General features: G+C 37.4%; 2 protein-coding genes across 2 annotated transcripts; one reads left to right on the top strand and one right to left on the bottom strand.

The window, feature by feature from the left end:
* Positions 1-549: 549 nt before the first annotated feature.
* Positions 550-6,740, top strand: LOC107697734 (tripeptidyl-peptidase 1-like). The gene is made up of 13 exons (XM_016498566.1): positions 550-633; positions 936-1,007; positions 1,149-1,288; positions 1,372-1,522; positions 1,609-1,730; positions 2,424-2,602; positions 2,701-2,899; positions 3,635-3,823; positions 4,004-4,076; positions 4,166-4,286; positions 4,675-4,833; positions 5,264-5,389; positions 5,755-6,740. The coding sequence occupies exons 1-13, from the start codon at positions 614-616 to the stop codon at positions 5,890-5,892; spliced, it is 1,689 nt and encodes a 562-aa protein (XP_016354052.1). The 5' UTR covers positions 550-613; the 3' UTR covers positions 5,893-6,740.
* Positions 6,741-7,022: 282 nt separating this feature from the next.
* Positions 7,023-11,770, bottom strand: LOC107697736 (transcriptional repressor protein YY1-like). Its single transcript, XM_016498568.1, has 5 exons — positions 11,035-11,770; positions 9,426-9,585; positions 9,007-9,067; positions 8,675-8,833; positions 7,023-8,552 (listed from the first exon to the last, which is right to left on the bottom strand). Exons 1-5 carry the CDS (start codon positions 11,540-11,542, stop codon positions 8,370-8,372), a joined length of 1,071 nt encoding a protein of 356 aa, XP_016354054.1. The 5' UTR covers positions 11,543-11,770; the 3' UTR covers positions 7,023-8,369.
* Between the last annotated feature and the right edge of the window lie 610 nt (positions 11,771-12,380).

A 12,380-nucleotide genomic window follows, 5' to 3' on the forward strand; every position in this document is an offset into this window, starting at 1 on the left:
ATGTAGTATGATTTATAAGCGGTTTCCCTGGGGACCAAAAACAAAAATGTCCCCACAAGGACTGGTATTGTAATTCTTGCTAACAAATGTGGGTGTTACCCTTAAAAGAAATACATTTAAATTCATTAAAATTAAATGTAGGCTAAATTGTTACTTTAATTTATTATTCTTTTTAAGGCAAATAACACCTGGTAGCCCAATTGTGGTATTTGAGTGGAAACTGTGGTTATCGTGGTAATTTTTGTACCGATAACATACGAGTACAACATTTAAAATTCCCTTTGTAAATTTGCAAATAAGAATATGCACCGTTACCTGTTTTATAAGATCGTTCTGAAAACACACCCTGCGTCCCAATGTGCATACTATCCACCCTATCTGCCCTAAATAGTATTGAAAATTAATACCACATAGAATTTAGGATGGATAGTATGCACATTGGGACGCAAGCTAAGACTTTCTCTGCTTTTCTTGCAAGTTTTTATTAGCAGACACATCCTGCACATTAACTTCCTCAATCAAAATAAAAGATCAGCTGAGGGTCACGTGACTATCACATGATCGGTACATTAGGACACGGGCATTGGTGTTGTTTTTCCAGATATCAGGGTACATGAACGCGAAAACAATGCGGTGAGTATTTTGTTGTTTACATAGAGTTATCTTACGCGAATCGTAGTTTATAGATCACATCTGCAGAAACTATTTGTAAATCTCAAAGACAGCGGCTCACCTCATGAGGTCAGATGGTCAGGACAAACAGTTCACATAAACGTGTTCCCTCGTGTACTGCTTTCTAGCATGTTCATTATTCAAGTTGACTATTAGAATTAAAATGACAAAAGTCAGTAACCTCCTGCTCTTGTGCGTTGGCTATAAAATAACTCATTGTGCATTAAAGAGGGTTCTTAAAGTGACAGTGTTTATTTTTACAGGATTGCTGTTTTTGTCCTGAGCTTTATTTGGCTCGTCAATGGGGAGCTGCTTGAGGCTGACCAAGATGCTTCGTAAGCCCATGCATGCCTCTGTCTAGCAATAATTATAAATTATGTCTAAATTATGAACTATATTGGTAACTTCTGATGTAATTTCTATCATTTATTTACACTAGAAACAGCCTTTGAGCAATGTTATTCTCAATGTTTTAGCGTGCCTGAGGACTGGATTCTAGTTGAACGGGTTGAACCTTTGGAGGAAGTGGAACTTACATTTGCATTAAAGCAGCAGAATGTTAAGCAGATGGAAGAGTTACTGAAACTAGTGTCGGACCCTGACTCGCATCAATATGGTATTGAGCCTCTCATTTGTTATAATCCAAATGATCAAATAAAGAAATTAAGTTCTCATTTTCTCTTTTTTTTTTTTTTTTAGGGAAGTACCTGAGTTTGGAAGAGGTGGCTGCTCTTGTGCAGCCTTCTCAGCTGACCGAGAAAGTAGTGCAGAATTGGCTCCAGAGTCATGGGGTCAAAAACTGTCACACGGTTGTAACACGGGACTTCCTTCAATGTGTCATGACTGTGCAGTAAGGACACATTTTGAGTTAATTTTATAGTATCAAGAGACCACAAAAATTAGACCAGTTTCTCATCTTCTAACTGTCTTTCTCAGGGTGGCTGAAGCATTACTCCCTGGCGCTAAATTTCACCGCTACAGGAGAGATTCACACACTCTATTGAGGTCAACATCTCTATACTCCGTTCATGAAGATGTGCATCAGCATCTAGACTTTGGTGAGTAGCTGACACTATTCGTTCATCTCCAGCTTCAAACCTATAAGCCTACTGTAAAAATTTCTAATGCCTCTAAATTATCAACATGATCAAAACTCTCTCGTTCATCATTGTTGTTACATTGCAGTATATGTTTTACCTTGCACAATTAAAACTACAGATTTTTGATTATAAAACTAAGCATTTAAATATCATCCTACTAATACAAATTATTAGAAGATATGACTTCTGATATTTATATGCAATTTATGTAAGTAGTTTGCTATACTGTTAGAAAGTTGTCAGTGATTTACATTACAGGCTATCAGAATTTTAGCATCTTTTGCTCAGTTTTACTGGCATCTGAGTAAAATTTAGGCTTTTTTTCCCTCTTTGAGTATGAGCTCCGTATTCTTACTATATGGGCCATAAAAACCTAATGTGTACTTTTTGCAACCTTTATTTATTTATTTGTTTATTTTTAGATTTTAAAGATTTTGTCTAAAGATTTTTTTTTAAATCGTATGTCTGATCTTACAGACTTAATAATTTTCATTCAACAATACAGTATTTTGCTTTTCAGTAATTGTAATTACATGCATTATTTTGACCTCGTAAAGGTGGATAAAATAAAGTAAATACATTTCTAATGGAAAATCTATGAAGTAATCACTCTCACATGAAGTCTTTTTTTTTTTTTTTTTATCTTTTTAGTGGGTGGTGTTCACCGTTTTCCACCAAAAGGAAAGGATATCAGTAAAGGCTGGGAAGGAGCAAGACAGTCAGCATTAGGCTATCAATTGGGTGTCACCCCCTCAGTCATTAGGAGTCGCTACAACCTTACAGCAAAAGATGTGGGCACTGCCACTAACAACAGTCAGGCAGTGGCACAGGTCCAACTCTCATATTTACTGTGTACATTTCACTGATTAAATCCATTAGTTTAATCATATGAGCAGAATTCTGAAGTGTAAATATCCTCACTAAGTAGTTCTTGGAGCAGTACTACCACCCTGCTGACTTGGCTGAGTTTATGAGTCTGTTTGCTGGAGGATTCACACACATGTCTGCTGTAGAGCGGGTCGTGGGCACTCAGGGCGGTGGGAAAGCTGGCATTGAGGCCAGTCTGGATGTGGAGTACATCATGAGCAGTGGAGCAAACATTTCTACATGGGTCTTCACAAATCCAGGTATGTGGTCCATGGAAACATTATGTTAGTACAGTCATTTTTATTATTATTTCTTATTTGTCTGTATAGTTTTTATACATTTTTATTTCGGTTTTAGTGCATTAAGTTGAATTTATTTTATTTCAGCTAGTTGCCAGAACAATATTTCTCTCAAACTATAATAACTTTGATTCATGGACATAATTTGCCTTAGTTAAGTTTGCTGTTGCATCCTAGATGTAGATGAGTTTGTTTCTTCATCTGATTTGGTGAAATTTAGCATAACATCACTTATTCACAAATGGATCCTCTGCAGTGAATGGGTGCCATCAGAATGAGAGTTCAAATGGCTGATAATAACATCACAATAATCCACAAGTAATCCACACAACACCAGTCCACTTCTTTTGAAGTGTTTGTAAGAAACAAATCCATCATTAAAGCCATTTACCATTAAACTGTTGCTTCTGGCCAAAATATGAGTCCATAATCCATAATAACACTTACTGTAGTGAAGCTTCTCCAAATCTCAAACTCCTCTACATCTTGGATGGGCTGAGGGTGAGTCAATTTCAGCAAATTTTTATTTATGGGTGAACGATTCCATTAAGGATCGTGTCTACTGTTTTTTGCAAATTCAGTATTGATCTTCTCAAATGACCTGATTTTAGTGCATCAGTTGGGTCTTTTTCCAAATAGGTTCTTTTACTTCATGCATTGTAAAGGTTACCAACTTTCCCTTGGTCTTGGTAACAGGTCGTCATGAGTCTCAGGAGCCGTTCCTTCAGTGGATGGTGCTGCTCAGCAACATGTCTGCAGTGCCTTGGGTCCACACTATCAGCTATGGAGATGATGAGGACAGCCTTTCTGATGCCTATATGAACCGCATCAACACCGAGTTCATGAAAGGTGGCCTCAGAGGGATTTCCATGCTTTTTGCTTCTGGTAAGATAACGAAAACCATGTTGCAGGAACAAAAACTTTTTCTTTTGTGCATTTTATTTAGAAATGCTGGTTGCATATACTAGTTCTTTATTCATTTTTTTCTTCTTTTGGTCTAAGATCTCAAAGAAAGCCACACTCATTCAATAGCTCTGTGTGTGTGTGTGTGTGTTTTTAATGCAGGTGACAGTGGAGCAGGCTGTAGACACTTAACCAAGGAAAGAAATACGTTTAGGCCGAGTTTTCCTGCATCCAGGTAGTTGTTGCTCTCTAAATAATCTGTATAATGATACCTTTTATAATGAAAAATAGTTCATGTGTGAAATGAATCTCTTCCCTATCTAGTCCCTATGTGACCACGGTGGGTGGGACTTCTTTCAAGAACTCCTTCAAACTCACCTATGAGGTCACAGACTACATCAGTGGAGGTGGCTTCAGTAATGTGTTTGCAATGCCAGATTATCAGGTAAAGCTCCATGAGTCTGCATCCTTTGCTGTGTTTTGAATACTATCTTGCTGCTTAATGATAACCGTGCAGAATGTCCCTAGAGTCTATTTAAGTAGCTGAAATCAGCACTATCTTCTGTTTTAAACAGCTCTTTGTCACATGACCTCATGATCATGATTTTTTTTCTTTTTCGCTGCTTTTTTCACATCACAATGGAAAGAGAAAGTGTTTGCTATGTGAGATTGTGTAAATGTAGGTCATTCCATACATGCAGATCTTTTGCATACTGTACTTTTGGAAGCAAAGGCCTTGAAATTCAGCAGCTGAAGTCAGTTTTTCAGTGACAGTGTCTTTATCTATTTGCTTATTTCTGACAAACAAGGCTATTGTGTTCTGTTCTCTGTAGGTTGGTGCTGTTCAAGCATATCTGAAGAGTGTTCAGCCTCTACCTCCTCAAACATATTTCAACATCACTGGAAGAGCCTATCCAGATTTAGCTGCGCTCTCTGACAACTACTGGGTTGTTACCAACCTTGTACCCGTACCATGGGTTTCTGGAACTTCGGTTAGTAAATAATACAAAGACAATGGGTTTTTGTTTGCTAGTGCACTTATATTACAATATATTACTTACAGTATATTACTTTACATTCATTGAAGAATCTTGAAAAACATTTTTTTATCACAGTTTCTAGAAAAATAAGCCGCAAAACTGTTTTCAACATTATTAATAAGAAATAATTTCGGATGAAATTAAGTTATTAAATTGTAATATTTCACTGTATTTTTTATCAAATAAATGCAAATCTTATTGAGCATAAGAGACTTATTTCAAAAACATTAAAAAAAAATCTTACTGACCCCAAGCATCTGTAAGGTAGAAAATGCAAAAACAATGTACATTTACCATTTTAGTAACAATTGAAAGTACAGATTAGGTTACAATACATTACCCATTAAAGTCTGATATTTCATAAACCGAATGTTTTTCCAAGGCATCAACTCCAGTAGTGGGTGGAATGCTGTCCCTCATAAATGACCAGCGCTTTCTGAAGGGTCTTCCCTCATTAGGATTCATCAACCCTCGCCTTTACAAACTGCAAGGCAAAGGTCTTTATGATGTAAGTGTTTAAAAAAATATTTAACATTAGCCTCTCTTTTAGCCTTTTCCCTGTGTTCAGAACTACTATGTCTACAAAATCCATATTTAAAATGTCAGCGTAATGATGTTTCAAATTATAATGCTACTGTCCTAAAAGAATTCCATGTATGAAATGATCATAAAAGGCAGCATATGGAAATACTCGCTGTAGTGTCCCTTGTGGCAACTACATGCAGCGCACTCACATTTCAGAAAGCAGCTATGTGTGAAATTGAGCTTGTGTAACAGCTTAAGTGTGACAGTTAAAACCTTTACTTTATCTGTTCATGTAACCATAGACGCCTAGCAAATTGATTTAACAGCGTTTTCTCCTCCTACCCTTAGGTAACAGAGGGATGTCACCTGAGTTGTCTGGATGATAAAGTTGAAGGGAAGGGTTTCTGTGCCTCCCCTTCATGGGATCCAGTAACGGGATGGGGAACACCAAATTATCCTGCTCTTCTAAAAGCTCTTATGGATTGAGCTGCTGCTCGTTTAGTCAGATTGCAAAAGAAATATCCACCCTTTGCACATTTTTTTTTTTTTTTAGAAATGTATTGGTTTTCATGTTTGTTGAAGCATCTAAATGACGATGCATTGTGTAATCATATCAACATATAGCTGTCGATCATCTAAGAATCATTTTCAAAAAAGAATGTTCTTTCATTGTAAACTGAACCTTTGATGACTAGTTGATTTACCCTCCCACAGTTCTTCTCTCTGTCCAACAGATCATACCACTTCAGTTCTTTCAGATGAGGTTGATTTGTCCCAGAGTAAAGGATCAGAGGTTTCCAGGTGTAGACCACAACTGTATGTTTTGCAAGCTTCTTTGGTTTAAACAAAACCGTGTGACATAGAAAATCTATCAATTTAATTGATTTTTCAAGAGAAGTGCAATATTCCCTAATAATACATTTCAGTTAATTTTAAAACAATTCAAATAGATCCTTTATTCATAAACATTAGGTTGTTCCAAGGTTCAAATGTAGCATTTAATGAAACCAGCCTAATTATTGAACATACTTGAGAACTGCATAAACCAATGGCCTGTTTTTTTACATTTTTAATGGGTTGATTTAACAGACTTTGTGAAGAGATCCTCAGGGAATTAAATATTGAATGGATTTGTTGTTCTGGAACTACTGGGTCGTTGGTAAGATTGAGAATGTTTTTCTACTAGACGTTTGGTGCACTGAATGTTGTTTGAGCAACTGGTCCAACTTGTTTTTTTTTTTTAAAGATGCATTGCCTTTATAGGATATTTTGAAGACTTATGTCTCATTTCTTTGCTTGAAAAATACGAATTAAAGTTTTTACTTTGAAATAAATGCATTTGTGTGCTTAGTTTTGGATTTAATTATTTTTAATATAATCCAGAAACATACAAAAGAATATGTTTTTGAGAAGGAATTGTAATTTGTTGAACTGTAATTTGGAGTTGGCAGAACATATTTATGCATTTACAATAGCAAATAAGCATGTGGTATTGGTGCATGGATCAATTCAGTTTAAATCGGCTCACAAAACATACATGAGAGAAAAGTTTAAATAATTTAAATGTTTTTTTTTTTTTTTACATTATATAAATGCAGACTTAAGTCAGATATAGGATGTACATGAGATAAAAGCTCAGATTAATATAGTTCAATATATTTTAGGGTTATGCAAGGATAACTAGTTTCTAAAAACACTGCAAGTCTTGATATATAAGAACACATGAGGTTGTGTCAGCAAACGCAATCTCCAATAGGACCTTTTCAAAAAAACTACATATTTTAAACAGCGAGAATTGTGTAATTTACAACATAACTAAATGTTGTGCATATGCCAAGTTAGGATGCTATTAACAAAATTATTAACTGTAAGTAATGCAGTGTGTCAGTGGAGATATTTTAAAATAGCATATGAAATTGCAATACTTCCAAGCGCTTATTTGTTGTTATAACACCAAATTATTTGTTGGATTAAACTAGAGATTTTTAGGCTCACTGCCGTTTGCTACCATTGTCTACTACAGAAAACATGACTTTTTATGTGACAATTTTACCTTTAACCAGACCATATCATAAGGTTTAGTTTCACAAATTCTTGCTTTTTAAAATCAATGGCTAGAGGACATTCAGCATACTGAACAGCATGATGAACTTCAGGCTCTTGGGAACGGCACAGGGGAGTTTAGCTTTATTCCATATCATTAAATAAATTAGAGAATTTGAAGGAAAAGTGTCTTTTCACATACTGAGTAGACTGTTTACTGTGTTACAAAAGAAGGCATGTATATGTAGCAGTATTTCCTGAAGCTGGATAAAACGGTTTTAATTGGTTACACACAATCTAATCAACATCTCTATTATCTACATGATTTCAAAACATTTGTACAGGACAGGTATACAAAATGAGATACCTGCGCAGGATACCTCACAAAGAAAAGCTGTATTTACATTGAAAATAGCTGAACGGCATCTCATTCTCCTTGAAGAAAAGCATTCACAGGTTTTAAGTCTCAGGGACACACGCGCACACACACACACACACACACACACATTATGACAGCTCTACGCTCTAAAAAGTGTACAATATGCACACTTTGAAGACATCTAAAAAGCAGTCTTTGTCTTTGCAAACTGGTAGAAACAGACACACCGATGGGCAATTTGCTTCTTTGGGCTCAGGTTAATGACCATCTTGTATGCGAATGAGGGTCCACAAAAACAATCACATCTTCAAAAGAAGAAACTCTCATAACTCGGGAAGTTATTTAACTCGGGTCTATACCGTGAGAAGGTTGACGGGATAGTTTGGTGTCAGGTCCTCATTCACATTTCAATTCCCATCAAAATGTGCACTGAGATTCTCTTAGAAAAGAATGGTTCTAGAAACGACATACAAAGTGGGTTTTGGAGCAGGAAGCTGTGGTCAGACAGAGTCTTTAAGGGCTCTTTCTTCAGCGAGCGATCTCAAGGATTGTTTTTAGCTTTCGCGTGTGTCAAAATGTGAGACTTCAGGTTGGTGGACTGAGCGAATTTCTTGTTGCAGCCATCGAACGGGCAAACGTAAGGTCTGTCTCCAGTGTGAATCCGCACGTGTGTGCGCAAGTTAAAGTCCAATGAAAACCGCTTTCCACATCCCTCAAATGTACACTGGGGAGGAAAAGATTAAAAAGCACATTTATTATTTATATTTAACATATTTCAGTTTTCTAAAATTGAACAGCATCATTAAACTTTTTAGAACATTAATATAAAGGGGGGAAAAAAAATACCTGGAAAGGTTTTTCACCAGTATGAACCAACTGATGCCGTTTTAGCTTGGAACTTTCCACAAACGCCTTTCCACATTCAGCGCAGACATGAACCCGTGGCCCATGGGTGTGCAAGTGCTTTCTCATAGCGGAGTTGTCCCGAAACATTTTTGTGCAACCCTATGATAACACACAACAACTAAAATGTTAAAAATCCTGATAATAAATTACATTTAAAAAATGAAGGTGACTGGATTAATTTGTTAAAATCTTTAAGTTGACGAACAATATCCTAAATCAGCAGTTCTACTACAGAAATTTTACAGAATTATCATGAACGATAAAAAACTCACTTTGTGAGGGCATGCTATCGTCCTTGGAGAGTCGTCCTCCTTTATTTTCCTGGGCTTCATTCTGTATTGTGAAAGACATTTGTATGCATGCTTAATTCTACAAGTTAAATAATTAATAAAATACATGAAGCAAATAAAATTCATTGCTTTTGAATAAAGAAAAATACTAAATGGCTTTGATTTGTAAACCACCTATATACATGTATGTCCATAGGTTTGACAAGTTTCAAATCTTTTTTTTTTTTCCTAATGTTTTTTCAAATATACTGCACAATAAATAAATGGATCATTTTATTTCCTTGGACCAGTGGAGTTTAAAATCTGCATTAAATCTCAGGCTTACAGCCTACTATAAAACTCTATGCCAAAGAATCAATAAATGCTGTAATAAAGTTTCAAGCTTTTGGCTGAATACCCACCTGGCAAACTCCGCCAGCTGTTTGGGGTCTGACAGGTCAATACCAGGTATACCACCAGGGGGCAGTTTCTTGCCTGTCATATACTCGGAGTAGTCAGGAGGAGAGTTTTCTCCAATAATGTGCTCCTCAACCTCAGTCTCATGATCAACATCTTTCTTATCTGTACAAAACACAAGATTAAACGTTTAACAAAGTACTAAATCAAATCACACACCCTGTATTTTACAAAGAGCTTAACGTTAGAAGGACAAATAAAGCAAACAAAACGTAAATGAACTGATGACTGAAGCAACGCCCTAGTCATAAGTGATTCATCTTAATAAAACAATTATATTCATTGTCTCAGAGAAGCAATGCATAAGCATTAATACACACACACACACACACACACTAGTCTGGCGCGATTGTGGTGCAAATTAAATTCCAGTCAAGTATTCGGCATCAAAAATGCAATGAATGCGCGTTTCTTGTTTTTTGCATTATGTATTATGTGAGCGTTCCACAAAAAAAAAAATCCTCTGAAGCGCATGCGCAGTCTGTAGTAGTTCACGGCGCACATTCTCGTAAACATATAAACAAGGTTTCAACCTGCACTACATGTTCATGTACTTTATTTATCAAGTAATGGCACACATTTTTGGTGATTACAGGCCAGACTCACTTAAAATGAAAGCGGAGAATTTAAGAAATAATACACAACACCCATAAAAACATCAATAACTAATATTACAATATATTTTACAATATCCGTATGTTTTACAACATACGCCGCTAGGCTGCGGCATAGTTTAAACATTTGTATGTTTCAGCATTTAAAATATTCAGCCCCTTATTAATGTTGGTTTACAACGTCTTAAACAATACAACTTTTATCAAATAGTTAAAAGTGAACGACATCTTTCTGAATGTACACTCCCATTAAACGCCGAGATTTCAAGATCGCAAAAGCTGCTAATAGATATTTCTGTATTTTCCCAAAGAAAATGAAGTATTTTCGCCGTCCACTATAAACATTTGAATATGTATTAATATAAAAATGCGCAATACGTTAAGCACTAATAGTATCCCTACGTAAAATGCATTTGCTTTAAAACTAAACTGGGAAACATCGCCCCATGCACGGCACAGGAATCTGCTAGATGTATCTGAATTTCCCAGTTAAGAGGATTTAAATACGCGGTAACATTTGTTTATTGAGGGACTGAAGCGCCGTAAGACAGACAGTTTGCAGGCAAGCAGCAGATCGTGTGACTAGGTCCCTCCCCTTCTTCAAACGGAGCTGCGCCATTGCGGCCTGCAGCAGCGCGGCGGACTCACAGCGCCTCTCTCCGCTCCCGCCGCCATCTTTCCCCGCTCACAGAACCGCCATGTTTCGGGGCCGCCGCCATAATGGTCTGGAGGAATATGGCGGCGCCCATCCACACTTAAAACATGGCTTCCCATCAAAACAAAAACATTTAGACCGGGGCCACCCTCATAAGTGGCTTTTCGGGTACGAAAATCGTTTCTGACACTGGGCTATCCGGCAGCTTTATAACACGCTCGAGAGGAAGAGGGCCCACGCGAGGCCTGCGCGAGAACAAAGCACTTGATGCGAGTCAAAACTTACCCGATGACCACATAGTGACGGAAAACTCCCCCTCCAGTGTTTTGATCTGCACTTGCTTCTGCTCCCATTTGCGTCCGCTCGCCTCGGCGGAGTTTAGGAAGCTCTTTTTGACCACTCTTTTCCCGCTGCCTCCCCCTTTCTTCATCCTTCCTGACGGGTTCTTGCCAGACACGGTCACTAAAGTCTGCTCGATATATTCCTCCTCTGCCACAGGGACGGGGATGAGGATCTGGTCCTCGAAGCTGTCGTCTGCGTGGAGGTCCGAATCGTCGCAGCCCACGACCTCCTCGCGAGTTTGGACCAGAATCACCTCCTGATGGTTAACGTGGTTCGGATCGTCTGTGACCAGCGGCTGCAGCGCGATCATCGGCTGGTGTTCGTCGTCGTCGTCGTCTCCGCCGACCACGGTTGTCTCGATGGTCTCAACTTCGATTTCGTGCAGCTCGACGATCTCCGCCGGTATCTCCGAGCCGTCTGCTTCGATGTACAGTGTCTCACCCGACGCCATTCTTGGCTTTCTTGCTCTCCGAACTGATTTCACGCAAGCCCTGTGTCAAGTCAACGGCTCGTTCTCCCTCCTACTCCGCTAACAAACAGGCAAAACTCCGTCCCACATTGACTGACTCCGCTCACGGACTGCCTGAGAAGCAGACGTGCAAAATCTCGCGAGATCTTGGTCTTCGTGTTTGACCTAATTCTCACCAGTAAACTGTGCATTATCCACCAGCGAGTTTTTTCATCTTCATTGACACATTGACAGTAGCTGATAAACTGTATATCAACAACATTTAATTTGAATTCGAAATAATAAAATATGTAATAATTAATTTGAATGTGAAATAATGTGTGAAATATATTGGTTACGTATGTAGTAATAACAAGGAAACTTTTTCATTAATTGAATTGTTTATTTACAAATATGTTTTGAATTGACACAAAGAGGGTTTTTAGAGGAAACTATAGATTTACAACTAGGTGGAAGTGATATACTGTATAAGTTCCACATAGGCCTGTTCCATATATACATAGTCTACTTCATCATTGTGTTTTCTGTTAATACATACCTTTAAACAATGCTGTAATGTTTTGCATTTGTAGTGCAATGTAAACGCAAAAATTCTATTAAACGTGTAATATTATTAGGTACCTACTAATAAATAAATGAATACATTAATACATAAAATGGCACTATTTCACTATTTTCATGTCTGTTTTATTATACTCTGGCATTTACATTTAGTCATTTAGCAGACGCTTTTATCCAAAGCGACTTACAAATGAAGATAATGGAAGCAATCAAAATCAACAAAAGAGCAATGATATACAAGTGCTATAACAAGTCTCAG

Source organism: Sinocyclocheilus anshuiensis, unplaced genomic scaffold (assembly GCF_001515605.1).
Source record: "Sinocyclocheilus anshuiensis isolate Anshui unplaced genomic scaffold, SAMN03320099.WGS_v1.1 scaffold446, whole genome shotgun sequence".
In the NCBI taxonomy this organism is placed as follows: Eukaryota; Metazoa; Chordata; class Actinopteri; order Cypriniformes; family Cyprinidae; genus Sinocyclocheilus; species Sinocyclocheilus anshuiensis.